This window comes from Microtus pennsylvanicus, chromosome 4 (assembly GCF_037038515.1).
Source record: "Microtus pennsylvanicus isolate mMicPen1 chromosome 4, mMicPen1.hap1, whole genome shotgun sequence".
Classification (NCBI taxonomy): domain Eukaryota; kingdom Metazoa; phylum Chordata; class Mammalia; order Rodentia; family Cricetidae; genus Microtus; species Microtus pennsylvanicus.
The window spans coordinates 68,252,774-68,274,611 of record NC_134582.1 but is presented as its reverse complement, the minus strand read 5'-3'; the positions used below and the strand labels follow the sequence as shown (position 1 = coordinate 68,274,611).

At 45.6% G+C, this 21,838-nt stretch overlaps 1 protein-coding gene across 2 annotated transcripts in view; it reads right to left on the bottom strand.

Annotated features, from left to right (window-relative positions):
* Positions 1-1,968: 1,968 nt before the first annotated feature.
* The window catches only part of Ankrd29 (ankyrin repeat domain 29), a 51,912-nt gene continuing 32,042 nt past the window's right edge, over positions 1,969-21,838 (bottom strand). Inside the window, exons 7-11 of one of the 2 annotated variants that reach the window (XM_075969277.1) lie at positions 13,047-13,145; positions 11,741-11,836; positions 9,867-9,965; positions 2,683-4,799; positions 1,969-2,592 (exon numbers count right to left, since the gene is read on the bottom strand). In XM_075969277.1, coding sequence (XP_075825392.1) covers positions 4,692-4,799; positions 9,867-9,965; positions 11,741-11,836; positions 13,047-13,145 — 402 coding nt within the window. In that variant the 3' untranslated portion in view covers positions 1,969-2,592; positions 2,683-4,691. Of the gene's footprint in view, positions 2,593-2,638; positions 4,800-9,866; positions 9,966-11,740; positions 11,837-13,046; positions 13,146-21,838 lie in introns of both variants that reach the window. The other variant, XM_075969278.1, reaches the window with a different exon arrangement.

Sequence of the window (21,838 nt, the reverse complement as noted above, 5' to 3'; positions counted from 1 at the left end):
AAATTAAGCCAGCCAGATATGGCAACAAGTACTTATTAGTTTTTATAGATATCCTTTCAGGCTGGGTAGAAGCTTTTCCTACCAGGACTGAGACAGCCAATGTGGTGGCTAAGAAGATCATATAAGAAATCTTCCCAAGGTTTGGGATACTCAAAGTAATTGGGTCTGATAATGGACCTGCCTTTGTTGCCTAGTTAAGTTAGGGACTGGCCACCCAATTGGGGATCAATTAAAAATTACATTGTGCTTATCGACCCCAGAGTCAGGTCAGGTAGAAAGGATGAATAGAATTCTAAAAGAGACCTTTACAAAATTGGTGCATGGGCCAGGAAGAGACCCGCGGGAATGACTGGACAGCCCTCCTTCCCTTTGCCCTGTTCCAGGTTTGGAACATTCCAGGGCGATTTAAACTCACCCCTTATGAGATCTTATGTGGAGAACAGCCACCGCTCACTAAGTTGGGTGGAACGTATAATCATGATGCTATTCTTTCTAGCATCTTTATTTTTCCCGCCTAAAGGCCCTTGAAATGGTGAGACACCAGATCTGGGAACAACTGAAAGAAGTATGCATCTCTGCCTGGATCCACGCCTCCCACGTGAAGCAAGCTCCTGGACTACCCAAATTATAGTACCTGGGGCTTTTGACAACACTACTAGTCAAGAGGCTTGTGTTTGGGGGACTAATCATAGGCTGACTCTTACTGAGGTTATGTAATAAGACTCTTAAGAGCCCTAAGACTCCTGACACCAGGTACTTGGTTCCCGGTTTAGACAAATGGTGGGCTTGTAATACAGGCCTGACACCTTGCATCCGACATCAGTTTTTAATGACACCAAAGATTACTTACTGTGTGCTTGTATAACTGGTACCTAGGGTCTTTTATCATCCAGCTAACAAGCTTGAAGATGAGTTGACAAGCACCCAACTCGCTTTTGACAAGAACCTATTTCTCTGACATTAGCAGTAATCCTGGGCCTCGGGGTAGCTGCCCTAATACAGGCCCTTCAGTACTTTAATGAATTAAAACTAATTACCTTCATTAGAGAAGGAATAAGTGCTGTTCAAATTTTGATGTTATGCCACTGATATAGTGCTTTACAGGGTCAAGAAGATATTGAAATCTAGTTCTACGATTAGAACTAGGTACTAGAAGAAGTGGGGAGATGAAAGACCTGGATAAATCCAGACCCCCCCTAGCAGGAAAAAATAGAGCCAAAAATCTAAGCAGGGAGGGAAGAATCAGAAATCTAGGATTAGCCAGTTCAGTTTCAGGAACTAGCTGAAGATAAAGTTAGATTGTAATCTTGAGTATAATTTTGAGAAACAGGGAGTTGCCCTCTTGTGATTTGCAATGGTATTTTTGGAATTTTCTATGATGCCCTCCCTACCCCCTTGGGATTACTGGGCTGTGGTTTCTTCCCTTAAAAACCCCTTCTCCCAGTTACCCGGAGTCGAACTCCTCCCCTGAGTGGGTTATGAGTCTCGGCCCCAGTGCACTGGTTCCTGTCCTGTCAAATAAACCTCGTGTGATTGCAGCAAGGACGGTGTCTCGTGAGTTACTGGGGGGGGGGTGTCATGTTATCCCAAGACTTGAGTGAGAGTCTCCCCACACCAGGGGTCTTTCAAAACCAAAGCTCCCAGGGGTCTTCTCTAGATTCTTGATGTCCCTGCTACAAATGTTTCTTATATTCTAGTTCTGCAAACTGATCAGCTATTTCAGAAGAGAAAGTTAGTTGGCAAAGAGCTGACCGGCCAGGAACAGCACCAACAATAACAGAGACTAGGAACTTTCTATTTTCAATGTCTTTAATGGCTACCCCAGGAAATTTTGTTTGAATAGAAAACTTTGGAAATGTTCACAAGTGTTCCCCCACAGTAGAACTAATAATAGCATAACTCTGTAAGTGAAATGAAAATTAAGATCTACTAAGGATCTGAAAATTCAATCTATTTACCAACAGAATTGAATTACTCTGAAATTTTATTTTATTCAAAAACCACACAGGGGTCAGTGAATTGGCACAGTGGGAAAGACACCTCTGCCAAGCTTGAGGACCCACGTTTGGTTCCCAGAACCTACACAGCGGAAGGAGACTACTCCTGCACATTGCTCCCCAACTTCCAAGCTTCTACAAGCAATAAACATAGAAATAAGGTTTAAAAACCACAGAAATAACACCTGAATTTTTTAAAGAAAGAAAAATAAAGCACCAGGCAATTTGGGAAGTGTATTAATTTTATTTGAAGTATAACATGAAACGTGTTGTCAAACAACTGGATATAGGGGCAGACTTCTGTAGTGCAGTCAAACAGATTATTTGCATAGGAACTGCTCATGTTAAGTCTTTGGATAAAAGAGTTGATTGTTAATGAGACTAATATAATATAAGAGTCCTTTACACATGTGCAAACTGAAGCGTGGTTCCTGAATAACAGATGTTTACATGTGTGCAAACTGAAGCATGGTTCCTGAAATAACAGATGTTTACACATGTGCAAACTGAAGCGTGGTTCCTGAAATAACAGATGTTTACATGTGTGCAAACTGAAGCGTGGTTCCTGAATAACAGATGTTTACACATGTGCAAACTGAAGCGTGGTTCCTGAAATAACAGATGTTTACATGTGTGCAAACTGAAGCGTGGTTCCTGAATAACAGATGTTTACACATGTGCAAACTGAAGCGTGGTTCCTGAATAACAGATCTTTACACATGTGCAAACTGAAGCGTGGTTCCCGAATAACAGATGTTTACATGTGTGCAAACTGAAGCATAGTTCCTGAAACAACAGATGTTTTATTCAGTCTTTGGTACATCCTTAATGACGTTTTCTCTACCATGGATAATATGATTACATCTAGATCAAATGCTAATCCAGACACCTGTTTCCTACAGTACAAAGATCTTTATTAAGTATTGCTAAACATACTGAACTAATTAAATGGCCCCAGAATAGTTCATATGAGGGACATGTTTTAGTGAAAAACATGAAATTCTGGATACTGTTTTTTGGCATTTTAATGTTGGTACCTACACTACTTCTTTGCTTCGGAACAGTGATAAACAACTGGTTCTGGCGCAGGCTGAATAAAAGGCAAAGCACTTAAGTCCACATTATTTTCTTGTCAAATGATAACATTTCAAAATTCCTATGGGGAATGAGTATTTGTACAACTTTGCTGAAGAAGGAGTTGTCAGTGAGGAAGCTGGCACTGATCTTTAGCTACCAAAATATTTTTGTCTGGTGTTCTGGCAATGCACAGCTTTCTGATCTTTTATTTCAAAATTAGACAGGATTTTGCACAGCCCATCGGGCTCGGCACTTTTCTGAGAGCTGGGTGCTGTTTGTGACTGGCTTTGTTAGCCATGTTTATCAAACTCTCCTCATTCCGATTGCATTTATCATAATTTTAAGAGACTGTCTTCTAATTTCAAAAGTTTCATTCTGACATTTACTGACTGAAAGGCTCCTGGTAGCACTGCATGTTACTAAAGTGAAACTAATTTAGGATTACTTTCCCCTCCATCTTAACACAACTTCACAGAGACTGTCACTTGGAAACCGGAGCATAACATGAGCAAGAACACTGGATATGTGTTTAAACACGAGAAGCACTGTTAGTGTTTCATATGGTGTGTCCCAGAACACTTGACCTTTGTGTGTGCAGTGAGGCACTGACAGAGGCTGATAGACACCATTGAAAGAAAGGGCACTGGACATCAGCTTTAGAGCCCCTCAGAGAAACGGTCAGTAAACTTGGGGTTCCTTCTTAGAACCAAAACACCCATGCGCGTGCACACTGAACATCTTTAAATACAAACAATACCTTTTACTACGGGTAATCCCCAAGTGGTAACGGTAACAGCAGCAGTCCTTACGTGTGTCATGCTTCGTCCAGTGAGCTCAGCGTCAGTGTGTCAGGGCTGCGGCTGGAAGCCAGATTCCGCAGCACAGTGTGTCCTCACTTGTGGGACGGGGAATGACTGACTCCGGGCAACACAACCAAAATCAAAGCTCAAAGAAACTTGTGCTTCGCAGCCTTTGGGGGTTTCAGGTTTCCACTGGTTTCCTCATCGACAGTGTCAACTAAGAGACGGCAACTTTCTACGTCATGAATAAGACGAGGATTCACCAACAGCTGTAATTTACCTTTTCTGTGTGTTATTGGCTCGTCTTTGAGTAACACACAGTGGAATGTCAGAAGTGGATCTTACATAATGAATGCTTAGGTCACGAGAATCATGGCTATGATCTTCAGGTGGTAGAAAATATTTTATACTGAAGGGGAATACATAACTGTGATGGATGCAATGTATTTTAGTATAGCTACATTTAACACAAAAGCAAAAATGCGTTGATTCATTGTAGGGAAATCTTTGACTCTTAAAGAGCAAAGCCATTTGTCGGCCCTTTCAGCATGAAAACCGTGTCAAACATGTTTAACTGAGGGACTCACACTAGCATGGTTGTAATAAGTTCTGTAGCATCTGTGAATATCCATGTCCCCAAGGGCCAAGTTACAGGGCCGTGTGAGACGCCCACTGTAAGTAGGTGAGGGGAAGTGGACCCTCAGCCCTTCCTTGAGTGAGTGCACAATGCACAAACCCACAGGGTGGACATTCTTTCTTCAAAGAATTTCCAAAATTGTTAAAACCCGTTTCTTTCCAGACAATGTGGCTTAAGTTTCTATCTGTCTAAGCTGGAACCAAATTCATTCTTGCCAGGTCCTTCTTTGCTTCTCAAGAGGTGCAGTATGCGTTCATTTTTGGTTAGTTCTGCTGGAAGCTCATTGGCCTGAAAGAAGACGAGATGGGCATTATGGTGTGGTTTCCAGGACTCAAAGGAGGCAGGTGACCCCGCATTTGTCCTTCCTCCACTGGGGCCTCCCTTTAATGTGGAAATGGTACCTGCTCTTTTCTCACCTCAACGTTAACTTTGTACTTAGCAGATCTTTACTATACTAGAGGCTCCCGAAGGCAAGGCCTACATCTTACAAGTCATTGTCGCCACTTCCAGCATATTGCCCAGCACATCTCGCACTTGGTGAATGAATACAGGTATTTGATTTTTTATATTCAGTATATTGAGGTGGTTTGTCGGATGGGGAGGACTCAAGACAGGGATTTTTTTTTCTGGCCACATTTCAATTTATTTATTGTAACTGTTTTCTTATTTTAAAAATTACATAGTGTGTGTGCATGCACCCACAGTCAAATGCATGCCAGTGGCTTGCGGAGGAGTCAGTTTTCTCTTTCCAGGGCTTGACTTCCAGACCTTGAACTTAGGTCATCAGACTTATTGGCAAGCACCTTTGCCTGCCTAGCCATCTCTCTGGCCCCTCACTAATCATTTTCATTTGTACATATTTATGTATTTATGGGGTACAGTGTGATAATTGATACACAGATATGAAATACAATGATTGAATCAGAGTGGTTGGCACCTCCATTTCCTTGAATATTCATTGTTACTTTGTTCAGGGCTCTGAACATCTCTTAGTTCTTTATAAAACACACAGTAAATCATTGAAAACACTGATTCACTAAAACATTGAAATCACTTGCTGTCTGACTATAATTTATTTCTTCCACTAACTGTTTTGGTATCTGATATCCGACCTGTACTGACTCTCACCCTCCTCCTGGCTCTGAGCTCCACTAGACCATCTTTATTCTCTTCCTCCATGAGGCAAACCAGCTTTCCAGCTTTCATATGTAAGGAGGAGCTGCAATCCAACAGGGCCTCGTCTGGAGGGAAACAGTCAGGAAGCATTTGGAGCCTAAGGCACACCCAGGAAGCCGCAGTTTCTGTGGCTACAACTTCCTACAGGACCTTGTTATCACTCTGCTGGTCACTGTGTCTGCTGATGAGACACATCAGTACGCATTTAGGGAGCTAGTTTCTTCCACAGGCATCGTGTGTTATAAAGAAAGTAATTCTTAGCCTAGCAGTGGTGGCACACGCCTTTAATCCCAGCACTCAGGAAGCAGAGGCAGGCAGAGGTAGGCAGATCTCTGTGAGTTTAAGGCCAGCCTGGTCTACAAAGTGAGTTCAAGACAGCCAGTGCTACACAGAGAAACCCTGTCTCAAAAAACAAACAAACAAATAAACAAAAAAACAAAAAAAGAAAAGAATACTTGAACTATGATTTCAGGACTCATTTTATACTATTAAATATTATAGAGCACTTGTATATTTTTAACTTAGAAATGAAAGCTGAAAAATGTATTTCCTAGTTAATGAAAAATAATAAATCTACTACAGGTTGGTAGACAAAATATATTTCTAAAAAAAAGCCCAAATGCATTTTCAAAAACAAAAAACTTAGAAATGTGGACTTTCTCATCGGCCTTACATATTTCTTTAGTACGGAGCTTCACAGAGGACAGCTGGATTCTTCTGTCTGCCTCTGCACGCAGGCTATGGTGACATCTTCGGAGGAAGATGCGGCAAACTCAGCTGTACACTGATGGGTGGCTGGGGGTGGGGGAGGACCGTGATGCCCACACAGATCCCTGCAGATTTTTGATTAGACACCAGCACTGGCCAGGAGGCAGTTCCTTTTCTTCTTCTCCTACTCTTCCTTCACCTCTGTCTCTCCCTTCCTGCCCTTCCCTTTCTTCCTGCTCCTCAGATTGTATAGCAGTTGCCATACAGGAAGAAAGACTTGCAAATTTCTAGAAGGAAGCTCCTTAAATCCAGGAAGTGAACAATTCAAAGTCTCTGCGAGTCTGAGCTCCTCAGGAAGGCTGTGTAAACACCAAGGACGTCTGCAGGGAAGAGATTCCTCCACCCGCTCAGCAGGCACAAGTCAAGCAGAGAGTGCCCAGGCTCTCACTTTCAGTCTTCACTTAGCTAGGGTGGGCTTTTGGTCTTCCCTGCCCTGACGGCAACCTCTCCTCTATACCCGTGAGCAAACCCAATAAACTCTTTGGCTCACTAAGCTGGACTTGGGTGACACCATTACTTTGATCTGTTGTCAGTTCCTTCTCTGGGGTGAGGAGACATTTTTCAGGTCTCTCCAGGAATAATGTCAAACGACACTTCCTCTCTTCCCTTCTCCTTTCCTCCCTTCCTCTTCCCTCTTCTTTCCTATCCTTCCCCCTTCAATTCTCATCTCTCCCTTTCCTATGGGCGCTCTCTCTCTCTCTCTCTCTCTCTCTCTCTCTCTCTCTCTCTCTCTCTCTCTCTCTCTCTCTCTCCTTCTCCCTCCCTTTCCCCTCCCTCCTCCCTTCCTTCTCTTGCTGTGTAGCCAAGGATGGTGTAGCATTCACAGTCCTCTGCCTCAGCCTCCGGACGCCTGAGCTTACAGGTATGTGCCTCTATGCCAAATTAAGAAATCATTTCTTATGAACAGCCATGTATGTCTAGAGCATATCACGAAGTTTTGTTCTTTGTTACCAGGACACCTACAGGTTCTAGCATTAGTCATAACATTTGGAACATACTAGCTTACCGAGCCAGGCAGGGTGTGCAAACAATGGCGCGTTTCTTTGTGCCTTATCAAAAAGTCACAGTCATTAAAATTGCTACCAATTCATCAGAAAAGACTTTCTGGACTGATAAACTGTTAAGCCTCAAGAGTCATTCTCGCAAATAAAACTGGGGCCAGCGAGTGGCTCAGTGGGTAACAGAGCTTGTGTGCAGGCCTCAGCCTTAAGTTCAGTTCCTGACTCCACCAAGTTATCAGGAGAGAATGGAGCCAGAGGTATTCCCTCTGACCTTCACACACTGTAATGCGTGTGTGTTAACACTCGCACACATATGTACACAATAAATTATTCAAATAAAAATGATGATTGATTAGAAAGGCAACCATTCAGGAGTTCAAGGAAATCCCTGGATGCAGGAGACAAAAAACAAAAAATGTCTTTAGAGCCTTCGGGGTTATGCTAGACTCCTGCTACCTTGTTCTGGGGCTGCGATGAAAGAGGATGGCTTCTCTTGGTATTTGGTGGGCAGGGGACAGTTTCCCTGGCAGCGATTCCCAGGACGTGAGGCTTTCCACAGTGTGAGCCTCCACACACAACTTCAAGTCCTTCAGGGATGGTGAAAGCTCAGCACTGTGGCCACTGGAAATTACCCGCGACTGTTATGCCGAGGTTAGTTCATTAAGGGGGAAACGCATTGTTTTCAGTTTCTATATCAAGGTGTTAACGGTGTTCCTCACTACCCAGGTTTGATTTCCTTGAGAGTTCCGTGTACAAAGTCTAGAGATAAGATTCAAAAGAAAGGCAGTTGTGACTTCAGCTGGTTATCACCCAGTCAGGCCAGCTAATGGAAGATAAATCCAAGTATCTGGGGGAAGGTGAGGCAGCAGTGATAACAGTGGGAACAGTACCTTTGTGTGCTAGGTAAAATGAAAATGAATGGAACCTTGCCCTGGCACATTGTTTCTTTGACTCTTCTCAATGCATTGCATGTGTGTGCACGCTTGTGTGTGTGCTATATGTGCTAGGGCATACACTAATATGTACATGGAGGCCAAGGAGGGCTGTCCTTTATCACTTTCTTCCCTGTCCTTTAAGGCAGAGTCTCTTTGAAACTGGAGCGTATGGTTTTCAGCTGAGCAGGCAGCCAGCAAACCCCAGTGGTCTCCTGTCCCCACCGCCCTCCGTGCTGGGCTTACAGGCAAATGCAGCATCAGGACAGCTTGTTCTAGGGTCTTGAGGTCCCAAGCTGACAGGTGCCCAGCAAGCTCTTAACCAGCACCTTCCAGCCTGCCGTTAGTTCTGATTGTCAGCCTTACACAGCCTATAGAGTTTCAACAAGAGAGAGATAAACCGGGTTGGACTATGGGCATGCCTGTCAGACTGCTCTTTAGTTGGATAAACTGAGGAGGGAAGACCCGCCCACCGTGGGAAGCTCCATTCTCTGGGTTTGGGTCCTGGACTGTGTAAGAGCAGAGAAAGGGAGCGAGCACGACATTGTTCTGGGTTCTTGATGTGGTTGTGATGTCACTGGACGTTTTAGCCCTGCCGCCCTGACGTGGGTATGATGTCACTAAATGTTTAAGTCCTGCCGCCCTGATGTGGTGTGATGTCACTCGACGTTTTAGGCCCTGCCGCTCTGACTTCTCAGTTGTGATGGTATCGAGAACTAAAATGAACCCTTTCTTCCCTACACAGCCATTGTCGGGTTAAATTTTTTTTTTTTAAATCACAACAGCAGCATCAGAAAACTGCACCAGCCCTAATGGTTTCTTTTTAACTTCCAGTCTTCACACAAGGACCTTCAGCAGATGTCAAGAGGAATTACAATGACAAATCCTCTGCTATGACTGTAAACTCTTTGACTTCAAATTTGGTCAGACTCGAAGGATTTAAGATAATAAAAATATGGGTTGGTGATGTAATGGTGACATGCAATCCTACTGATAAAATAAATAAAAATAAAAATAAATCCTGACAGTCACCAAGCATACATTATCAATTCTCAATATATCAACATCTAACTTGCAGGGAAGGTGACAGGCTTCTAGGACACTGGCATTTTCAGAGCACACACTCCCCCAAGTGGCTATCTCCTTCTCCATACCAGGAAGCCGCACCATTGTAAACGTCTGACCCCTTGTCTCCACCTCCTGGAAGCTGGTATTAGAACCATATGCTACCACCATTGGTTTACGTGGTACTGGGGAATCCTGCGTGTTAGGCATGCACTCTGCCAACTGAGATACATCGCCACCACAATTCCCCGGGTCTAAAGACATTGGCTAGGAATGACTTGTGATTGCAGGCCTGCCCTAACTGTGTGTGACTACAAAGACTACAGAAGCCCGAGAGATGCTGGTCTTGCCTTATGAGAGGTGTTCTCTTTGTACAGGGCCCAGGTTAGTTAAAGGATAGGTTGAATGGGTACCTTGTTTCTCAAGGCTGGATCTGCCCCTGCTTCCAGGAGCAGCGCAACTGTTTTAATATTCCCGCTGAGCACTGCAGCATGAAGAGCCGAAGTTCCATTCTAAGAGAAAATGAGAGAGTGTCAGGAGTGGCTGGCTTTCACCATGCCAGGGGAATAACAGAGCCTTGTTCCTCTGTACCCTTCGCTGTCCTCGGTACCTACTCCAGCGTCCTCGGTACCTACTCCAGCGTCCTCGGTACCTACTCCAGCGTCCTCGGTACCTACTCCAGTGTCCTCGGTACCTACTACAGCATCCTCGGTACCTACTCCAGCGTCCTCGGTACCTACTCCAGCGTCCTCGGTACCTACTACAGCATCCTCGGTACCTACTCCAGCGTCCTCGGTACCTACTCCAGCGTCCTCGGTACCTACTCCAGCGTCCTCAGTACCTACTCCAGCATCCTCGGTACCTACTCCAGCATCCTCGGTACCCACTCCAGCGTCCTCAGATACATAGCTTTATTGTATATGGGTAGATGTTCAAGTATATGGGGAAGGAAGATTATAACCAAATTCAGAGAAGAATGGAGTCAATCGTAGGACGCTGGCTCCAGTGGGCACAGATAGCTATACAGAACACTACAATGCAAGTTGGTTTCCTACTTGATGACTCACAGTCATCATGATTTGGTATAAGTAAAAAGAAAAAAAAAATCACACCTGGAAAGAATTTGCAGCAAGGCAGCCTTTCTGATTGCTTTCCCTGTTTGAACGCTAACTCACCAAGCTGGCTCTAGTTCAAATGCTTCAGTGTTAGCCAACATGCACATGAAAGTTAATAAAAAGACAAAATAAAAATAAAAATAAAAAAGGTGTGTGAAGCACAAGTAGCCGCTGCCTAGTCCGCTCGTAAGTTTCTCTTGTCAGTTTGACCTTCATAGATAAATTCTTGTTTCTGAATGATTACAGGAAGTTCAGCTTTCTGATTTCCAAGTTCGTGGAAGACCTGCAGTGGTTCATTAGGAGAAGGAACAGGAACTGACAATTCTTCATTAGAGGCCAGCAAGAATGGGTCTAACGTGTGAAGGGCAGACAATGTTTCCAGGTGGACGGGGTACAGCTATGGGGTCATTCCAAGGAGAAGAGTTTGGATGTCTTGATGGGTTCCCAGGACACAACCTCCAAACCGCTAAGCCACGGAGTCAACTTAGAACAGGCATGGAAATGCTCCTGCAGCCAGCAAGGCTGCCTGGGGGCTAAGCCTCGTCCACTGCTCTTTTCTCACATGTCCTGACAGCCTAGAACATTCTGCAGCATGCCCAAATGTGCAGTTTCATCAACACACACCCATGGATTAACACTGTGGATGGCAGCCGCATTCATTGCTGTCACTTTCTCTGGCTACTCTGAAATGCAGGACTGGGAAACCGCAACAGGAACTGCAGACCCACAAAGCCCACGTGCATCCTGTGCTTCCAGGGCAGTTAGCTGACTCCATGCTACAGACTCCTCAGCACAGAAGAACTGCCATCCAAAGTGACTCACACTCTCCAGAAAGACTCACTGTCGGAGGCTCCCAGATGTTTGAATTTCACACTGAAACTAACCAAGCAGAACGGGTCTTTGTTGGGGGATGAAGAGAAGAAGGGCATGTTCTCCTTAGATTTTACAAATCTTCAAGTGGTATCAGTAGTTCACTTTCCTGTTTCTAGTGTAAATTATATTTTTCCCCTGGAAAACTATGTATTAGGAGAGGGTTCTCTGCACCATCTTTCCATTCCCACCAGGACCCAGGGATCCTGAGCTAATGACAATTCAGTTCTATCTCGGTCGCCATATTTCTTGGCTGACCTATCTCTTTTTGATAGAATGGCATAATTCTTTTTAGGTCTTACCTTCAAAATGCCGAGAGTAGGTGAGAATTTGAGCAACTCCTCTATGACGTCATTATACCCTTTGTTGGCCGCTTTCAGCAGTGCTGTAGTGCCGTCCTGCAGGGGGAGGGGAGCATGGGAGCTGATTATCAACACATTTGTGCTGGCCGAGAACTAAGTGCTGGCTGACAAGTCAGCAATGTCTACTCTAGGGCAGGCTGGGCGCACACTGGGCAGTAACTGCATGGGAGGATATCACCCACAGTGGGTGACCGTGGTGCCGCAGGAGCAGATGCTGCTGCAGTTCCGGAGAGCAGTGCATCAGGGGCAAGGGTATTTCAGGACCATAGCTTGTGGTTACCATGGACCCAAGAGACCTCTGTTGTTCATGACAGTGGAGACTGCTGGACCGCCTTTAGTGATCTATGTTACTGAACCGCCTTAAAAATACATGCAGTCCTGACATCACCTGCCCTGTGCAGTTGTTTGCTTATGTATGGTGGTGGGAATGCAGGAGGAATAGGTCAAAATTTGATTAATCTTTTAAAAATTGCATAGACAAATTTAAAAATCCATCTTTAGTGATCATTTTTGGCTCAAAGAGAGACCTTTCCAAGTAATCATTTTCCTGCTTGTATAAATGGCTGTGTCGGGAGGACTGTTTCTGAGCTGTCTTCGTCTGCCCGTGGAGATCATCTGGAATGGGCAGGAGAAGGAGGGTGTGATAAGGAGATATTTTTCTTCTAATTTCAGAGTCAACAGGAAGACAACAGAAGAGGGGGAGGTCAGGAACAATGCCTTCAGATTTCCCTTTTCTGAGTTTAGACGGCTATGCCACCAGGAGCAGCGCAAGAGAAGGGACAAGGGGCATCAGACACGAGTCTCGTGCTCACAATGCTCACAACCTAAGCCGGTAGAATCTCCCAAAGTCGCTCTCTTCTATGGCCCTGCAGCCTGGCAAAGGCGGGCAGCACTCAGGACCGACCTCAGAAACCGACTGTGGAGAGCAGGTGCTTGAGGGATGTAGCACAGAGGTTTGCCGTGGGGAACAGGAGTGAGGTGCAGCATCCAACAGGATCCAATAGATCCTGCATGTGCCCGACCTGCCAGAGGTCAAGTGAACCATACCCCGCCCCAGCTCCGCTGGAAGCCATCTCAGACGGAGAGGCAGGAAGGCAACAACACCTGGGAAGTTTCCACTTAGTTGGACTTTGACTGTTTTCCTGCTAAAGAGCAGGTAGGGCTTGGAAGCCCAGTTGAGTGGTAAACTACACGCTCAGGGGCCACATCTGAGCCCAGCTGGAGCTGGGGCATGCTGTCTACTCACGTTGCGTTCAGCATCACGGTCAGCTCCCCTCAGCAGCATCACGCGCACCACCTCGCTGTGGCCCATCTGGGATGCGATCCACAGCGGTGCGGTTCCGTCCTGTGGGGAAAGGAGGTACCGAGTGTGACAGGGGTTCTACTCACCTATCCCAGAACCTCAGGAACACCAGATCTCCGAGTCCAAAAACCTTGGAGAAGATACCCTCTCCAGTCAATCTGCACAACCAAGGGGAATGTGGAGAAGAGGTGGCCCATTGAGCGCAGGACCACAAAACAGTGTTCCGCAGGCACGGCCTCAACAACTGTTCATGTCCACACATCTGTCTTATACAAACAGCCTTTCTTTTTCCCCTTAGAGACAGGGTCCAGTGTATTTTAGGTTGGATGAGAACTCACTGTATAGCCGAGGGTGACCAGGATCCTGTCAGCCCTACCTCTACCTACTGAATAGCTAAATAAGTACTCTGCCAACCGAGACACATCTCCATAGAGCTGGTTCTTTTTTTTTTTTTTTTTTTTGGTTTTTCGAGACAGGGTTTTTCTGTGGCTTTGGAGCCTGTCCTGTAGCTCTGTAGACCAGGCTGGTCTTGAACTCACAGAGATCTGCCTGCCTCTGCCTCCCGAGTGCTGGGATTAAAGGCGTGCACCACCACCGCCCGGCAGAGCTGGTTCTTTTTTTTTTAATTTATTTATTTATTAAAGATTTCTGCCTCCTCCCCGCCACCGCCTCCCATTCCCTCCCCCTCCCCCGGTCAAGTCCCCTCCCTGGTCAGCTCAAAGAGCAATCAGGGTTCCCTGAACTGTGGGAAGTCCAAGGACCACCCACCTCCATCCAGGTCTAGTAAGGTGAGCATCCAAACTGCCTAGGATCCCCCAAAGCCAGTATGTGCAGTAGGATCAAAAACCCATTGCCATTGTTCTTGAGTTCTCAGTAGTCCTCATTGTCCACTATGTTCAGCTAGTCCAAATTTATCCCATGCTTTTTCAGACCCAGGCCAGCTGGCCTTGGTGAGTTCCCGATAGAACATCCCCATTGTCTCAGTGTGTGGGTGCACCCCTCGTGGTCCTGAGTTCCTTGCTCATGCTCTCTCTCCTCTGCTCCTGATTTGGACCTTGAGATTTCTGTCCGGTGCTCCAATGTGGGACTCTGTCTCTGTCTCCTTTCATCGCCTGATGAAGGTTAATATTCAGGAGGATGCCTATATGTTTGTCTTTGGGTTCACCTTCTTATTTACAGAGCTGGTTCTTTGATGCCAGGGTGTAAAACAGGCTGGGAAGGTTCTGTGGGACCCTTATTCAAGGGACAGCTGAGATGCACCCCACACTGCAGAACTGAACTCCTCTAGCAACGAGGCAGCTTGTCTTTCCTCTCAGTCCCAGCCCCAGATGACCGGCTTCTCTGCTTCCTGTGTTGGGATGAGGCAGTGCATCCTGCCAGCACATGTCCATCATGAAAGAGTGGGCAGTCTCTTTTGAGGTAGGGTCATTTCGCTTACTTCTGTATTTGGTACCCCAAATCGCCCATGGCTATGTCATGCTTTAAACAAACATAGACTTATGTAGAAGGTGATGCTTTTCCTAGAAACGGACTCACAAACTAGTGTAACAGGATATTTAGGGTAACATTTTCTATATATTATTTACTAACTCCCTTTTTCCCAAGGCTGAGAAAGAAGAGAAATAATAGGAAGAAAGGAAGGGGAAGAATTTGACCACAAGGCTGTCAACTGGCGAACAGGAAGTCTTTGTAGTACAGGAAGAACCAGGAGAGGGAAGGGACTCATGTTTCCTCCCTGCCTGGCTTGACTCTGGCTGTGTGGAGGGCACAGGGGTAGGTAGCTAGGTGATACAAACACCTAGGGAAAACTGGGAACTCAGATGGAAAGGGAATTTTCTCCTTTTCATAGAATAGAACTCAAGAAAACGGGAAATGTCTTAAAGAAATTCTGCTCTAGGCTAATGGCTGAAAGTGAAAGGATGAACACACACCCACACCCACACCCACACACCCACACACACACATATATGTATCTGCCCAGCGTCTGGCTATTCAGGAATTTACCATGCTTGTGGGAAATTGAAAGTGCTGAGGGAAGAGTGGCTTGAAGTAAATTTGAGGTTGAGAGGACAAAGACACAGAAATGACTTGCTTGAGCAGAGTCAATGGCAGAGCCAACACCTAAGATGAAATCATAGAGAATCTCTAGGAACCAGTGCAGATGCTTGAGGACCAGAGAGTCCAGAAGATTCAGGAAGGAGTCTCTCCAACCCCTCCCCCGGATACCTGAGTAGTAGCCTGATCTCTGAGAAGAGCAGGAGGAGGTCACAGGATCCAGAACTGGAAAAATGTAACTGCTGAGGTCATCATGGTAGTATGTCCCAAGAGTGTGGAACACCTACCTCTCCATTGGAAGGAGGACTAGCAAGCAAGATGATGCAAGGGTTTGCTATGCAGCTGCACCTGCTGCAGTGTGGAGATACTACAGCTAGTGCAGGCACACAGGGTAGCCTGCGTTCTGGCAAAGGGTTAGAGGATGGATTGAAAGGTAGTGGCGGCAGGGTTGGGGGGGCACAGCATCGGTGCCTGTGTCTTGTGAGAGCCAGAACAGAGGAGCTGGAGGATGGAGGAGGTCTGAAGACAGCGAGCCTGCTCCATACTTCCTTTATACCTCTCTCCAGCTCTTGCAACTGTTCTTATTAACAAATTATAATTTGCACTAAAGGCACAAATTAAGAGTACAAACTAAAGAATTGCTTATTGTTTATAATAAAACAACTTCCACAATTTTCATTTGGTTCTCCCAATTGAGGATTTAATTAAGTATTCACCCAACCGATAATTAACTACGAAAGCCCTTCTGTGTCTCAGGCAGAATACTGAAATAAGTCTCTCTTTTCAAAGGAAAGTCTAGAGAAGGCAATAATGCTGAAATGTTCATACAATTGCAAATGATAACGAGTGAGCCAAATGTGCCCAGTGAACTAGAGGCCCCTACTGCTGTGGGCTTGGGGTCAGGCTCCAGAAACAGGGTCATAGTTGAGTTGGGTCCTGAAGGAAGACCAGGGCCAGGGTTTTGTCAGGTAGCAGGGCAAGCACACATTACAGTGTCTTGGACAGGCATGGTGGCAGGCAGAGCAAACATTCAATCCTATTACTTTGGTACATAGGTACAGGTGGGATCCTGGGGACAACAGAAGAGCTCTGGGCATGTCCTAGCCATGAGCAATCAATATGCTTGTGGCTTGCCTGTTCTCTGTCTGTTTTGTTCTTTGTGGATGTCTCCACCAGAGGGCAGCCAGGGAAGGGAGATGGGCTGCCTGCCTCGTGTATGGGCTTGTCAGGGCTTGACTGTTTTAGCAAAATTACCCTGGAAAAGTGCTGAGACATCCTCAATGAGGACAATTATCGCTACTCTCAACACATAACAGTCACGGCAAAACTCAGATCTATCACGTTAACTGGAAAACAAACAGAAAACAAAAAACAAAAACACCCAGACTGCACTTCCTGCCGTGAGGCCTTGGGCAATGCCTCTCAGGCGCAGCATCTTCTGCAAACATGTCAACCTTGCAGAGACCTACTGATGAGCCAGCACATGGACAGCCTGAGAGCATGGAGTTGGACAGGTGCTCAGAAAATGCTTTCTGGGTCCAGGTGCCATTCACCATGAACAGAAAGTGGTCCAGGTGCCGTTTACCATGACAGAAAGTGGTCCAGGTGCCGTTTACCATGAACAGAAAGGGGTCCAGGTGCCGTTTACCATGAACAGAAAGTGGTCCAGGTGCAGTTTACCATGACAGAAAGTGGTCCAGGTGCAGTTTACCATGAACAGAAAGGGGTCCAGGTGCCGTTCACCATGGACAGAAAGGGGTCCAGGTGCAGTTTACCATGACAGAAAGTGGTCCAGGTGCAGTTTACCATGAACAGAAAGGGGTCCAGGTGCCATTTACCATGAACAGAAAGGGATCCAGGTGCTGTTTACCATGAACAACGAACAGAAAGCCTTGACTTGACTTCTGGTTCTGCAAGCTCATCCACCTGATTTCTTCCCCAAGTCCCCAGGTGGCCCTGTACAACAACTGGATGGGGAGCAGCTGGGTCCTACTGACTGGTACAGGACACAGGGGGTCACCAGTGATCGCATCACTGATGATCACATCTCCAGACTGACGCTGGAATCCAGGAGGGTGAGTCAGAGCACACTGCCAAGCCTATCTAACTGTCTAGTTGAGTGGGGGATCCCTCTTTTACCTCACCATTTCTGCGCAATAGTCCGTGCTTTCCTCTTTCTTATTTGTATTTTAATTTTTTAAAGACAGGGTCTCTCTATTATGTAGCCCAGACTGCTCTTTAACTCACTGAGATTCACTTGCTTCCTCTGCCTCTTGAGTCAGGGATTAAAGACATGCACCACTACACCATCATAAAAAAGATGGAATACAAATATATTGTTTTCCTTTTCTGGGGTTTTGGACTGAATTGGAATGGGCAAAAAAGATATTTAAAGCAGTGTGGCGGTTTCTCAGGAAATTTGGGATCAACTTACCCCTGGACCCAGCAATACCACTCTTGGGAATATACCCAAGAAATGCCCTATCATACAACAAAAGTATATGCTCAACTATGTTCATAGCAGCATTGTTTGTAATAGCCAGAACCTGGAAACAACCTAGATGCCCTTCAGTGGAAGAATGGATGAAGAAAGTATGGAATACATACATATTAGAGTACTACTCAGTGGTAAAAAACAAGGACTTCTTGAATTTTGCATGCAAATGGATGGAAATAGAAAACACTATCTTGAGTGAGGTAAGCCAGACCCAAAAAGAGGAACATGGGATGTACTCACTCATATTTGGTTTCTAGCCATAAATAAAGGACATTGAGCCTATAATTAGTGATCCTAGAGAAGCTAAATAAGAAGGTGAACCCAAAGACAAACATATAGGCATCCTCCTGAATATTAACCTTCATCAGGCTATGAAAGGAGACAGAGACAGAGACCCACATTGGAGCACCGGACAGAAATCTCAAGGTCCAAATCAGGAGCAGAAGGAGACGAAGCACGAACAAGGAACTCAGGACCGCGAGGGGTGCACCCACACACTGAGACAATGGGGATGTTCTATCGGGAACTCACCAAGGCCAGCTGGCCTGGGTCTGAAAAAGCATGGGATAAAACCGGACTTGCTGAACATAGTGGACAATGAGGACTACTGAGAACTCAAGAACAATGGCAATGGGTTTTTGATCTTACTGCACGTACTGGCTTTGGGGGAGCCTAGACAGTTTGGATGCTCACCTTACTAGACCTGGATGGAGGTGGGTGGTCCTTGGACTTCCCACAGTTCAGGGAACCCTGATTGCTCTTTGGGCTGACGAGGGAGGGGGACTTTATTGGGGGAGGGGGAGGGAAATGGGAGGTGGGGGTGGGGAAGAGACAGAAATCTTTAACAAACAAATAAATAAATTAATTAAAAAATAAAAAATAAAAAAACTTTTAAATACTTTTAGCTACTTCTGAACAAAAAATAGTTTTAAAATATATTAAGCAGAAGAAATTACTGTGTTGTGAAGGGCACTCCACAGCTCTCTCTCTCTCTCTCCTGTGTGTGTGTGTGTGTGTGTGTGTGTGTGTGTGTGTGTGTGCGCGCGCGTGTGTGTGCTCAGAGCATGAGGGGAGGGTGCAGGTGCATAGAGGCCAGTGGTTGGCGTTAGGTGTCTCCCTTGATCACTCTCCACCTTGTTTTGAGCTGCATCTGTCACTGAACTCATCACTTTGATAGGCTGGCTGGTCAACGGGCTCCAGGAATCAGCCTCTGCCTTTCCTGCCCTTCCTGCACAGCTGCACTGTGATTTGTGTATGGATTTGGGGGTTCGAATCTTAGGTCTTCATGCTTGTCTGGTCACACTTTAATTACTGAACCATTTTCCAGCACCCCAAACCTGCTTAAAAAAAGAAGAAAGATTCACAAGTAGTAACTGGCATTTAGTATTGGGTTCACACCAAGTGAAAGAACATTTAGACTTATTTTGTAGGTCAGCAAGAGGACTAATAGATGCAGGGCACGTGGGGACCAGAAGCCAAGGAAAGAACAGGAAACATGAGGGCTGAATAGGACTAACAACCCAATAAATAGCAATGTGTTGTCTGTATCTGAAAGTGTTCAACACTGGATGATAATTGCAGAAAGAACTCAAGGACCAAATGGGTGGTTAATAGGGTGACTATGGCATCCCCTATCAAATCTGTTGCTATTTTCAGGCTATAGCTAATATATTCTACAGAGAGAGGATATATAATACCACTCATGTTAGAAACCTATCTTCTATAATCTTATCTAGGCATCTAAAATCTATTTAGAAAAAGAAACCAGCCCATTTAACTCCATAGGAACACATGTAGGAAATGCTGTATGCTCTCTGCTTCCATGGCCTTCTAGTCCTCAGGCATGGACTGCTTTCATCTGTAGGATTCAGGTCTGATATTCTCTGGGATCAATCCTACTGTTAGTTGAGGATTCTCAAAATGCAAGGAACTTTACCAGTAATGATAAGGGCCAGCAACAAGACAACTTTGCTACCAGAGTTAGTCCAACCCAGAACTACTGCAGTAAGAATTTTAGTGGGAATGTTTTATACCATTTTCATAGCAACTCTAGAGCAGAGTTACCATTACTGTCTTGGGTTTATAGATGAGACAATGAAGGTCCAGGGAAGGTAAACCACTTGCTCTAGGTCATGGAGAATTGAACTGTCTTTCATTTCCTAAACATGATTATCCTCATGACTGCCAGCTCCTCTCTACCTGAGGCCTAAGCTGGCACCGCAGGTGTTTACTATTTTCCTAGAGCTTGTGTGTTGCCCATGAGCATGGGTTCTACATCTAGAGTCCTCTAGTTTCCAATCATGGGTCCTTCTCTGCCACCAGACCTCCCTGGTATTCTGCCCAAGTCACGGTGTCTTTTGGTGGTCAATAGGCCTTTTCCAAATGCCTATACCATGTGCAGAGGGACTAAGACAGCCAGTGCCCTCCACAAATGTTCCTGTCGTAGTCTACTTCAGTATCCACATGCTTGGAAACTTACAGCAATCTGGAAGCTCTTGTTTTTCCCATTTCCCATGTGTCTCCAAACTTGTGACCCGAGAGAATATTCACTCTCTGGGTTCTTGCAATTCTCTGTCCAGCTGAAGGTTTCTGTTAGGGCAGTGGTTCTCAGCTTCTTAATGCTGGGATGTTTTAATCATAATCCTGTTCATTGGTTGTGGTGATCCCCAACCCATGAAATTACTTCCACTGCTACTTCATAACTGTAATTTCTGTACTGTTGTAAATTGTAATGAAGACATCTGTGTTTTCTGATGGTCTTAGGTGATCATTCCACTCTAAATGGGTCACGACCCACAGGTTGAGAACCACTGTTCTGGGGACTGTGCTCATTAGACGGTCTTTCTGTCAACTCCATAGAAACACTGACAAGCAGAGGAGGACTAGTTAGAGGTGAGTGACACAGGCCAGCCAGAGGCTGGGCAAACGAGACCAGGCTTGGCCACTCTAGAAAATGTTGCTCTAATAATGTGGCTGAGTTGAGCTGGGGAAAGTGTACGTCAAGGCATGTGATTGAGAGAAGAGTGGATTCAGTGACATCTTTGTTAGTGATTAAAATGGTTTGGCTCCTGTCAGGTTCTCCTTTTGAAGGACACATGGAAGAAACTAAAGCAAATTTTTTGAGTGGCAATGGGACTCAGTGATACCTGTGACTCTGCAACGTGGAAGGAACCCAAGCTACACACCACCCAGCATCCGTGTGGCTTGTTCTGTGATCATGCTTCCTCAACACAAACCACAGGGATAGCGTTACCAGTTCAGCTTCCCTGAAGCTCACATCAAATGTCAGCTGAGTGATTTCAGGGCTACTCCATTAGCATCTTGTCATGGGTGCTGACGGCAGGGCTCTGCAGGATAGTGTGTGTGTGTGTGCATGTGTGTGAGAAGCATGATAACCTGAGTTTGACCTTCAGCACCACATAAGCTGGGTGTGGTGGTATGAGCTTCAAAGCCCAGGGCTGGGGAGAGAAAAGGAGAGGAATCCCTGAGACTCGTTGAACAGAGAGTCTAATTGAAAGTTCTCAGGTTCCAGGGGGGAGACTCTGTCTCAAAGCCAAAGATGAACGGCTCCTAAGGAGGAGCAACTGAGACTGACCTCTGGCTTCTGCACACACGTGCTGCACTTGCGTACATTCACATGTGCACACACATGCGTGCACACACACATCAAGCTTTCCTAAAAATATTAAGAATTGGAAAATTAGGTACACATCCTTGTCTTCAGTTATAAATTCAAGAGTTATCTGATGAAGATCTAATGAGTCAGTGGTATTTCAGGACCAAACAACAGTTCCACCTGCCCTGCCTGCAATGTTCTACCCCGTGCAAGCCATTTTAGTGAGAACTCTAAACCACGCTTCTCCCAAACCTCTAAATACCCGCCCCCAAGCAGCCTTGCTCGCACGGCTTTTGTCACACTTAGGGTATTCGTTTTCTTAGACAGGATGGCTTCAGCAGGGATCTACTGTCAGAGAAGGCAGGACATGGAGTCACTGACCTGCGTAGCTGAGTCTTTAACTAGAGAACTGCAGGCTCCTGCAGGCAACGGAACTGGTTGTGGTTTGAGAGCAGTGCAGAGTGTGTGCAGCATAAAGGGAATGTCCCCTGCTCCCCCACCCCAAGTAGCTCTTATTTTTATAAAACACTTTGCCCGATTAACAATCTTTCCAGACATGGACTCTTC